Source organism: Typopeltis vanoorti, chromosome 11, assembly GCF_054136105.1.
Source record: "Typopeltis vanoorti isolate ZY-2024b chromosome 11, IOZ_Tvanoo_1.0, whole genome shotgun sequence".
In the NCBI taxonomy this organism is placed as follows: Eukaryota; Metazoa; Arthropoda; class Arachnida; order Uropygi; family Thelyphonidae; genus Typopeltis; species Typopeltis vanoorti.
This window is the reverse complement of record NC_143559.1, coordinates 131,911,295-131,924,048: the sequence shown is the minus strand read 5'-3', so window position 1 is coordinate 131,924,048 and position 12,754 is coordinate 131,911,295. Positions and strand designations below refer to the sequence as shown.

The window sequence follows — 12,754 nt, the reverse complement described above, 5'->3', positions numbered from 1 at the left end:
TTAAGAACAGAGTTAAAACAAGATGGTGGATCAAAAACAAGAAAGTACGATCTGACAATACCATCATTTCATTTAAGTTTAAGCTGATGCAGAATATGATTTGGTTGGATAAGCCAATCCCAATTGTCAGCCTATCCTTGTTTGTTCAGTATCCAGGTAGATACTAATAGGGAGCAACACATGAAGGTGAGGAATGAATGTCGGGTAGGAATTCTCGGCGAGTTCTCTGCATTCCTTAAAGGTTGTGTGGAAGTTCTCCTCCCAGTTATATAGCTATGACTTCTAATAATAATACCATCATCATCACCATCAAATTCCTGCCATGTACCCTCAAGGGGTGTACAGAATATGATAGTACTACATGAAATATTTACATCATTACCAACTTCCAATCTACAATTTTCCAAATCACTCTGTTACTTGTCAAGAATCCAACATTATCAGATCTTAAATATTTATCGTCTAAGGGAATTTGTACCGTATCAATCCACCTATATCTTGGTCTTCCTGCCAACGTGGCAGAGAACACTTGTTTTGCTAATCTTTTCTCTACCATTCTGTTTAAGTGACCATACCACTTGAGATTAGATCTATTAACACATTCCTGGATGCTGACAATGTCAAGTTCTTTCCTAATATCCTCGTTTTTAATATGATATTGCCATTGATGCCACTGTTCACGCCTCTAATCTTTCTCAGGACTCTCATATTTGCGGTCTCCAGTCTTTGGTCAAGTGTTTTACTTCTGACCCAGCTCTCAGATCCATAAGATAAAACTGGTTTGAACACTGTCTTGTATACAGTTAATTTGGCCCTGACTAATTTCTTTCTTATTCCATATTAATTTATTCAATTGATTTCCTACCAAACCAGTTTTGTTGATTCTGTTGTCTATTTCCGTATTTAATTTACCATCTTCACTAAAAATCGTGCCTAAATAGCTGAATGTTTTACTTGTTCCGCAGGTTCTCCATTCACAACACAGTTGACATTTTCAATGATTCTGCCTGTTTTCATTGTCTTTGCCTTTTTATTGCTGACCTTCATACCATATCTATTACAACAGTTATTCAATTTAGTCAGTGAATCTTGCAAACTTGTAGCAGATTTATTTAGAAGTATGACATCATACGTATAAAGCAAAGAGCTGACATTAACATCTCCAATTTTCATATCATGTGTAATACCACTTTCCTTCATAATATGATGCATATAGATAATAACAGACGGGATAATGTACATCCTTGTCTCAGACCAGAATTAACATTAAACCATCTTCCCATACTTCCTTCAATTCTAACTGCTGACTTACAACTCAAATAAAGACTAAGCATTGCTTGATATAATGTCCCATTGACACCATATAACTGAAGCGTATTGAATAGCTTCTCTTTCGGCACCTTGTCATATGCCTTTTCCAAATCGACAAAACTTAAATACAGATCTTTGTTTTATTCCCATGATTTCTCCACTATTTGTCGTAAAGTGAAGATCTGATCCTGACAGCCTCTATTTGACCTGAATCCAGCTTGTTCTTCACCAAGCTTTTCTTCCACAATTCTTCTCAACCATTTCTCAAGTATACTTGCATATATATCTTACCAGGAACACTCAGTAGAGAAATACCTCTGTAATTCTCACATTCAGTTTTATTTCCCTTTTTATATATGGGTACTATGAGAGCTCTACTCCAATCGTTGGTAATTCGTCCCTCTGTCCAGGCATTCTGAACTATGCAGTGCAGCCATTGTAAGACTCTTATACCACCATACTTCAGCATTTCTGGTCGAATATCATCTACTCCTGCTGCCTTTCCACGTTTCAAGCCTTTGATGGCTTTTTCTACTTCAAGTATGGATATGCATTCCTGACTGAATGCCTGGTCAGTGTTTTTTACCACTGTGCTGTCATCACTGCTTGTTTCATTTAGCAGTTTTTCAAAGTAATTACTTCATACTTCAACGATATCTTTTTCTCCCATTTTCATGGCACCTTTATCATCTCTAACTCCTTTTATAGCACTCTTTCATCCATTCCTAAGCTTCTTCAACAACCTCCAGAATAATTTGCCACCTTCTTGATATTTATTTTCTATGTTCTTGCCAAAGTCCTCCCATGACTTTTGTTTAACTAGTTTTATACAGTGTTTAGCATTCTTGCATTTGTCTCTGTATTCTCTAAGAGCACAAGCTGACTTATTTGCCAGGAACCTTTGACATGCTTTCTTCTTTTCCTTCACTGCCTCTTTAACTTTCTGTGTCCATCATAGAGTTCTTATTTTTCTATCCTTGCAGACAACCTCATCACATGCCTCTCTGGCTGAATCAATCAATGTTTTCTTCAGAGTTTGCCACTGAATCTCCAAGGTTTGATTCCTGTTCTCAAACTCTTTCATTTTTTCTTCAATAATCTTTGTGTATTTTAGTCTACAGTTCACATCTGAGAGCTGCTCAACTTTTATTCACTTTAAAACTTTCTTACATGTTATTCTTTTCAATATGAAATTCAATTTTATCCTGCTCAAGACTAAATAGTGATCACTTCCAATTTCAAATCCTGTGTACACTCTGGTGTCCTGCACCAGGGAGAAAACATCACTATCAACAATAACATAGTCAATGAGACTTTTCTTATATCTTGCTTCTTCTCTCCATGTGAATGTGTGCACATTTTTATGTTGGAACATGGTGTTAGTAATAACCAGTCCCTGTCCTGAGTAGAAATCCAACAAGTATTTGCCATTATTATTAGCTTTGCTCTTTTCTCCAAATTTTCTCAAAATATTTTTGTATGTCTGACAATCATTTTCTACTCTGCTATTTAGATCCCCAACCAGGACCAACTTTTCCCTTTTCATTGTGTCAGTCGCTTTTTCTGAACCATCAAAAAATTCCACCTTTTCTACCTTAGTAGAACCTTCTCTGGGACCATAGGTACAAATAAGTCTCATCGTCCAGTTTTCCATTCTGATATTTGCCCACATCACTCTACTTGAGACTGCCTGCCATTCAAGATTAGCCTCATATTTAGTGTTGAATACTATGACTACTACTTTTCCTTGATTGTCATTTCCTGAATATAACATTTTGTATTTATTGCTCCGAAAGATCCCAGCAGTTTTTGTCTTTTTTGTTTCAGTCACACCTATTATGTCGATCTGGTACTTATCTAATTCCTCAGCTAGCTCCATTTCTTTGCCATTCAGGTTTCTTATGTTGATAGTACCGAGCTTTAACTATAATGATGCTGAGTTGCGGTGTGCTTTCAGATTTGTTCCAGTAGCTGACTTTTCGTTGTTTGCGCTGGTTCCCTGGCGAAAACAAAGGGGGGCTTGTTTAACCGGACGACGCCCCAACAGGCACGAAATTCTGTCATGTTGTACCATCATTTTGTATATTGATTTAAGCCAATAAGAATACAATTTGGTCGGCTAAATCCCAAATTGCCAGCCCATCCCCGTTATACCAAATACATTAAATTCGATACATTCAGAATAAAGTTTTGTATATGGAAAGAGACAAAAATGAATCTAATAGGCACTATGCATTTTGAAAAATGCACCTAAAAATAGTAGGTTAAGCTATATGCAAGATGGACTATATATATATATATATATATATATATATGCAACATTCATTGCTAACAAGCACAACACAACAGAATATGTATTTTAGGAGATATAATTTTTTTTCTTTGTGTGTGTGTGTACAGCTGTACATACAGTAGATATTTATCACATTCTACAAGACTTTTTTTTTTTTTGGAAGTATTATTATTATTATTTTAATATATTAAAATATTTACTTTCAGTCCATGTATATTTCTGGTAGGAATTGCAGGAGAACGAGGTGGCCTAGAAATTCCTGGATATTCTTGAGATGAATGAGGTATGCTAATGTCCATCTGTTCCTCTCCCTGTCGGACGTTAGGAGAGATGCTACCATTCCTGGAAGCTTCATCAAAGGAGAAATTATTGACTATTCTGAAGGGGCTATAAAATACAATGGTAATCTGTATAAAGCCACTGTGTAAATAAAATATTTATAAATATTAAATATTTATTTATTAATAAGTTTTTTTAGAGATATTTTAGATCTATCTATATGTATGTATGCATTTGTGTGTATATATACATTACAGCATTTCCCAAAGTGTGGTCCAGTTCATAGAATAAAATTATTGGTCCTCATGAAATATAAAAATTCAAATATGGCATATGAGCTATCAAAAATCAATTTATAAATGAATGTGTAATTACTGCAAATCAATTTATTAAATTCAATAAACTATATACATACATGTACACATGCATGTATATATGATGGACTGCAAAACATTATGCAGAATAAACTGGTACCCAGCTATACAAAGGTTGAAAATGTAATAAAAACATGTACCAAAGGGGGAGAAAAATTAATTAACGCACTACAGTGTTAATACAGATATTCTGGATGGAGTCTTGTGTTGCCACAAGATGTTAGGTTTTAATCTATTATGCTATTAGGATCCAATATTATGCTATTAGTGTTCCAGTAAACTAACTATACACATAAATGACAAAGAAAAATAAAGTATTTAATGTGAAGCACTTACATTTTGTGATGACTATCTCATCACATCATCAGAGTATGAAAACACAAAAACAACAAACAGTTACATGAAACAAGATTGCAATGACAACAGATTTTCCAGAGTGCTTCTGTTCTACTACTCTCTGGCCAGTCACATGATACTATTAAGAACCTATGGGAAACTGTAAACATAGTGATTAACATAGCAATAAACAAATTTAGTCAATGGGCAAAACACTACATGGCTCATTACAGGCAACATAAGTACAGAAATAGTTTAAAAAGAAAAATTTAGTAAATTAAGAATAAAATAAAATTAACAATTAAATTAAATTAAATAACAATTAAAAATCTGAATGAAAACTACACAGAGTACATATGCAATTAATAGACTTTTCATATAAAGTGAATATAAAAAGTATATTTAAAAAACATGAATAATAATTAATTGTATATGTGCTCTCATATGCAGTTATCAGGCAAATGTTATAGTTCAACTGTTATATTTATTTTATTCTTAGTTTACTACATTCTTGTTTTTAAAATGTCTCCGTACTTTCACATACCAGTAACGAGCCATGCGCTAAATTTGTTTACTGCTGTATAAAATACTATTTTTACAGTTACTCATGGGTTCCTAATAATATCACAAATGAAAGGCTGCAGAATGGAGCAGTTTAACTCCTAGCAATTCTCCTTGAATTCTGATGACTCGAAAGGGGGACTTCCTTCCCCCTCTGCCCAACCCCCTGAGTTCTGGACTGGTAGGCCTGTTCTCCTTGAATTCTGATGACTCAAATTTTGAAGACTTGACACTCAGGGTAGCCCCGAGTTTCAAAACATTTCATATAACTTGACAAAAAACGTGACACAAAAATGTTACAAAAAAAAGCCTTATCGTTTTATATTATAGAGTATATATATATATATATATATATATCATCATACAGAAGAAATAAATAATTTAAAGGCAATATATCTATTCCTTACATAAGTTCAGTTTCACAAAAATTAGCAAAGATTCTAAGAAAATATAATATCAGAACTTTGTTCACTCCACTTCCAAAAATCCACTCCTTAATAAGCCACCCAAAACCTTGTCATCATCATCATCTTAAATATCCTGGTGTGATTGTGATATTCCTTATTTTGGCCAGACGGACAAATCTATCGAATTATGTATGGAGGAACACATGAGGGACATTGCTTGCAAGAGACAGCGAGCCAGTGCCTTATCAAGCCATATCCTTTTCTTGGCTGATCCTAATGAAGAAAACCAAAGTCATACAGTCCACTGGGACCAATCTACTAACATCTTTCGTTGCCATGATGAATCGGAGAGAAAAATCGTAGAATCTAAGGAAATCATCCTCTACCCTGAACATCTAAATAATAACTTGAGCTACAACCTCCCAGATAGTCATTCAGCTGTGATTCATGTACTGGCATTCACGTGATGCTGTAAGCACGCACTCTCCCAACAATGCAACAAATGAAAGAACAGCTTTAAATAGAACTACAACGTTTTCATGCTAATTATGTATAGAGACTCTCTATGTTGTTCATAGTATTTTTAACCTTCAGTGTTTAGTGTTTTTTCTTTTCTTTTATAATGTCACCTGATGAAAGCTGTTATAAGCCGAAACTGGTCGTGTTTTACTATTAAATCCCCCTTTTTACCTAACTCTCGGTTTAAATCATTCAACTCTATTTTTCAATATGTATTTCAACTGAGTCAATGAATCGTCATACATACATACATATACATATGTGTGTGCGTGTGTACATGCGTATGTATGTATGTATGTATGTATTTTGACCGAAGGGTGGAGAAAAAAATCTTGCACATGCTCAAAAATTTGCTCGGGCTGACACTGCATGCACATTGTTGTATTTGAATTTATTATTATTAACACTGATCACAAAGCTCATCCGACCATGCTTTAACCTAATTCAATGTGTCTACATTTACAACACACTCAGACAATGCATTCCACTCACTTCTCACTATTCTGCTCACACCCATCTTATACAGTTTTCAAGGATGGCCTCTTGTTCTACACCTCCATCCCATTCTATGAAAAATCTCTTCCACGTCAACCTAATAACATCCCATGACTAACTTATGTCTCAATCATAAATCTCCCCCTCCTCCTATTTATGAGGTTTTGCAATTTACATTCTCTCAATCTCTCCTTGTACTGCAAAGACCACAAACCAACTTTATGAATCTTCTCTGTACCCTTTCTAACATATCCTCATTACCAAGAAAACCCAGTGACTAAATATGTGCACAATAATCCATATGAAGCTTGATCAAGATCTTATACCATGGCATCATAACTTCTTTATTTCTGCATGTCAGGGCTCTCCTAATCATTGCCATTATCCAATGTGACATCTTCACAACTTGTGCAATGTGGTCCCTGAATTCCCAGATGGAAAGTATACCAAGTGTATACTTTCCATCTTATTGTTGCTTATAAAATTTCAAAACCTTACACTTTGCAACACTGAACTAACAGTTCCACTTGCCTGTCCAATGATGCAATCTATTCAAGTCATTCTGTAAGGCCATAACATCTGCTTGACTCTGCATTGCTCTCCCCAATTTTGCATCATCTGCAAAGATGCTACATATCAGCAGTTAAACCCATCCTAATATCATTAATATACAAGCTGAACAACAATAATCCCAAAACTGACCCCTGCAGCACACCACTAGCGAGTGGCCTTCCTCTTCCAGGATACTGCACCCCCCCCATATCCAACTTTCTGATACTTATCTAATGGTCAGTCACCAATCCAACTTAGAAGTCTGTTATCAAATTCCATCCATTTCAATTTATTTAACAGCTTGTCATGTTAAATAAATCATCAAAATGTCTATCAAAAACTTTTGAAACTAAGTGCACCACTGTACATGCATCTCCCCTGTCCAAGGTATTTGTCACCTTGTTATAGTACATAAGCAAGTTAGTAAAACATGATCTCCCTTTAACAAACCCATCTTCAATCATATTCAGCCTTATTACTTTTGGAATACATTCACATATTGATGTTATGTATTTTTTTTTTGTCAGTTCCCAAGCAGCATTTATTTCCTTACTGCTCAACTTCTCATTCCATGCCATAGCTCCAAGATGTCTCCTAATCGTGTCATATTACCAGCCTTGTAATTGCACATATACTTTCATCACAAAGTCTGCATGTGTCTAGCCACAACTCAGGTGATCACTTCATGATCACTCTCAACAACTTTAGGAAAATGCAAAACCCCACTCACAATTACATCCTCTGATGAAATGATCAGATTTAAAATTCTTGATCCTTGTAACCCCTTCCCCTTTACATGCTACCTGAGACAGTTCTCTCTCAAGAAATTCATTGTTCTTATTCTTAAATGGTATCGCTTCATTCCAATCTATACTATCATAATTAAAATTGCCCAAAATTTCCTTGATAATAGTTTAAAAGACAGGATGCCAACCAAAATATATATATTGATTATATAGATATATGTTGTTGTTGTAATAATTTTAATGGATTTCCCACACTTATCTTTCCATCAAAGAAATATATGAATTTTGGGAAATACTATTAACAACATTTATGTTGATCACTCCAAAATTCTGACACTGGCAAACAGTCTGAACAACTCAAATTAAGAGACAGCATTTTACAGTCTCCATGAAAATATGATCAAAATCTGAAATGACTTTTGTGAGGGATCTTTATTTGGTTCCAATGATCTCTTATAACTAGATGTAGATGGCATCGGATGCAAGACAAATTTATCAAATGCTAAGTATTTCATATAATCTTTGTGTTTTTTAATTCTAATCTTAGATGATCAGCCAGTTTATTGAACAGTCATTCAACAAACTGTAATAGTAATAGGCAGAAAGGATGACAGTTTCTGAACTAGTTTCAGAATGGCATGCACACTTACAAAAAAAAAAAAAAAGAAGCTATCTGTTCTTTAAGGAAGAGTATGGCAACTCTTAACATTTGAGATTTAGTTCGGAACCAATTATCAAAGATCAGCTGAATGTTAGCTTGATTATATGCATTAGTAATCATGGTAGTTTGTATCTTGTGTAGTTCATCTGATGTACTGGATGGAGCAGGCTTGGAGAAGCAACATTAAGTCATCACTGAAGTTTGATATAAATTGAAGTTGTCACCACCAAATATATCCTTAGATTCACAGGTATACTACATTTTCTTGGAATGTTGGAACAATAACATTTTATTGTGAGATCAGATGAATGCAATACAGAATATCTGATTGTACATGAACATGTACAATCAGAAATTCAGTATTTTAATTAGAGATAAACCCATTCACGTGATCAGCAGAGATCCAACAAAAAAGTCAATTTAAAAAAAATAAATTGAAGTTATTAGACAAAATGCATTCCCAAGATATGTCTACCACTGATAACTTATGTATTCATCATGCCAGAGTTCTGTGAATTTATGGACTCCCTAAGATACATAAGTTTTTTCCTTACACTCAATAACTAACTGCTTTGATTTACCCACATACCACCTAGTTAGGTTTAGTTAGCTAATCAATTTTGAAATTTTATTAGCCATTTTAGATCTACATAGAAAATAACATTAATTCTAAAGAAAAGAGAAATCTTTTTACTTGAAAATGAATTGATTTCCTTTAATGTGATTTCTTTATTCACAAAAATACCACTCCCAAAAACTCCTTATTTTCGGTGAGAGGATTTCTTCCCTGAAGACACTGAGTTATTTTGCGACTGCAGATTTGGTTATTTTACTTGGAAAAACAAGCTAGACAATTTGAAAGAACCATAATACATAGTCCTCTCTCTGTCTCACATATTAGACTTCTTCATATCACCTCTTTAATACTTTATTTCACATTTCAATTTGTTTCGTAGATGATGTTTTTGTTTTGGCCTGGTTGCACTCAGAAACAGAGTTACTACAGTTTTTAGATAAAATTAATAGCTACATCATGTATACTAGTGAACAAGAATGATACTTCCATGTATCATTATTATTATTATTATTATTATTTTTAGTCTACCAAAAACTTACATTTAAAGGTTATACTGCATATCTGATAATTTCACATCAACCATCACAGAAGGTAGGTGTTATGGTGCATAAAACTCACTCCACATTTTCCACAGAGTCTAGTCTGTTAAATAAAGTATCATCAAATTCTAGATGTGCATCCTCAAGGGATGAAAAGAATATTATGCAGTACTAAATGGTTAAATTTACATTATTAATAGCTTTCTATCAATAATTTACATCAAAGTGATCTGCTACTGGTCCAGGACTCTGTTAGATCTTATGTTAGAGTCTTCGAGAACAATTCTAACTATATGAATCCACACCATAGTCTTCCTCTGGTATTCATATTGCCATTGGACTTCCCTTTTCATTTTGACAACCCTTTCCTCTCTCATTCTGTTTAAGCAACACCACACTCAAAAAATTCCCCCAAAATTTAAAAGCTCAAAACACCTTATCCATATTCATTCATTAACATTTATAGTATAAACACCAAATTAAATGATAAGCACTATCACTTACAAACAAAAATCTACTATGTTTTTGACTAAACCCCAAATTACCATTACCATTATAAAAATCAGAGTTCTGAATGATTTTCAGAACTTCAGGTCTAATGCAGACAGCAGATGAATGACACAATGATCAAGGAATATCTGACTGCAAAAAAGTATAGCAATTACTGTTGCTCTTTTGCAGTCAGATATTCCTTGCTCTTTTGTAGTCAGATATTCCTTGCTCATTGTGTCATTCATCTGCTGTCTGCTTTAGTCTTGAAGTTCTGATAATCATTCAGAACTCTGCTTTTTTTTATCCTTGAAGCTTGATTTCCTGCAATCCAGCTACCCTAACAGTGAATAAACTTGATAATCATCATCAAATTCCTGACATGTATTCCCCAAGGGTTGTGCAGGATATTATGATAGCACTACACGAAGAACTTACATCATTACTAACTTCCTATTAACAATTTTCCTCCAAATCAATCTGTTATCTGTCAAGACTCCAACATTATCAGATCTTATATTTCTATCTTCTAAAGCAGCGCTTCCCAAACTGTAAGCCGCGGCCCCCTTGGTGGACATAAGCTTTGTTAAGGAGGGGCCATGAAATAATGAAAACAAATTTAAAATGTTTTAAGACTAAGTAGAGTTATTATTAATCTTAAAAATAATGTATTTAATTTTAATTATTTATTATTTCTTTTTTTGTTCTTTTCATCATCATCAAATTCTTGACATGTACCCTCAAGGGGTGTACAGGATATGATAGTACTACATGAAAAATTTATATCATTACTAACTTCTTATCTACAATTTTCCTCCAAATCAGTCTGTTACTTATCAAGACTCCAACATTATCAGATCTTATATTTCTATCGTCTAAGGCACTTTGTACCGTATCAATCCACCTATATCTTGGTCTTCCTCTGGGTCGTTTTCCTGGTAACCTGGCAGAGAATGCTTGTTTTGCTAATCTTTCCTCGCCCATTCTGTTTAAGTGACCATACTATGAGATTAGCTCTGCTAACGCATTCCTGGATGCTGACAACATCAAGTTCTTTCCTAATATCCTCGTTTTTAATATGATATTGCCATTGATGACATCTGTTCATTCCTATAATCTTTCTCAGGACTCTCATATCTGCGGTCTCTAGTCTTTGGTCAAGTGTTTTACTTCTGACCCAGCTCTCAGATCCATAAGTTAAAACTGGTTTGAACACTGTCTTGTAGACAGCTAATTTAGTGTTCCGGCTAATTTCTCTCTTATTCCATATGAATTTATTCAATTGACTGCCTACCATACCAACTTTGTTGATTCTGTTGTCTATTTCCACATTTAATACCATCTTCAGTAAAAATCGTGCCTAAGTAGCTAAAATGTTTTACTAGTTCCACAGGTTCCCCATTCACAACACAGTTGACATTTTCAACAATTCTACCTATTTTCATTGTCTTTGTCTTTTTAATGCTGACCTTCATACCATATCTATTACAACAGTTATTCAATTTAGTCACAGAATCTTGCAAACTTGTAGCGGATTTATTTAGAAGTATAACATCGCCTGCATAAAGCAAAGAGCTGACATTAACATCTCCAATTCTGATATCATGTTTAATACCACTTTCGTTCATAATGTGATCCATATAGATAATGAATAACAGAGGGGATAATGTACATCCGTGTCTCACACCAGATTTAACATTAAACCATCTTCCTGTACTTCCTTCAATTCTAACTGCTGACTTACAACTCAAATAAAGATTAAGTACTGCTTGATATAATGGCCCATTGACACCATATAACTGTAGTTTTCGAATAGCTTCTCTCTTGGCAACTTGTCATATGCCTTTTCCAGATCGACAAAACTTAAATACAGATCTTTGTTATATTCCCATGCTTTCTCAACTATTTATTTGTCGTAAAGTGAAGATCTTCTGACAGTCTCTATTTGGCCTGAATCCAGCTTGATCTTCACCAAGCTTTTCTTCCACAATTCTTCTCAACCGTTTCTCAAGTATACTTGCATAGATCTTGCCAGGAACACTCAGGGAATTATCTGTAATTCTCACATTCAGTTTTATTTCCCTTTTTATATATGGGTGCTATTAAAGCTCTACTACAATCATCGGGAATTCGTCCCTCTGTCCAGGCTTTCTGAACTATGCAGTGCAGCCACTGTAAGACTTTTATACCACCATATTTCAGCATTTCTGGTCGAATATCATCTACTCCTGCTGCCTTTCTACATTTCAAGCCTTTGATGGCTTTTTCTACTTCAAGTATGGAGATGTATTCCTGACTGTATGCCTGTTGAGTGTTTTTTACCACTGTGCTATCACTGCTTGTTTCATTGAATTAATTACCCAAAGTAATTACTCCATACTTCGAGGATATCTTTTTCTCCTGTTTTCATGTCACCTTTATCATCTCTAACTCCTTTTACAGCATTTTTTCCTCCATTTCTAAGCTTCTTCAACAACCTCCAGAATATCTTACCACCTTCTTGATATTTATTTTCTATGTTCTTGCCAAAGTCCTCTCATGACTTTTGTTTAGCTTTCTTACATTTGTCTCTGTATTCTCTAAGAGCAAAAGCTGACTTATTTGCCAGGAACTTT

At 34.4% G+C, this 12,754-nt stretch overlaps 1 protein-coding gene across 3 annotated transcripts in view; it reads right to left on the bottom strand.

The window, feature by feature from the left end:
* Window positions 1–12,754, bottom strand: part of S6k (Ribosomal protein S6 kinase) — a 366,025-nt gene that overhangs the window by 31,780 nt on the left and 321,491 nt on the right. For all 3 annotated transcript variants that reach the window (XM_090400916.1, XM_090400917.1, XM_090400918.1), the window contains exon 15: window positions 3,805–3,991. In XM_090400916.1, coding sequence (XP_090257042.1) covers window positions 3,805–3,991 — 187 coding nt within the window. The remainder of the gene's footprint in view (window positions 1–3,804; window positions 3,992–12,754) is intronic.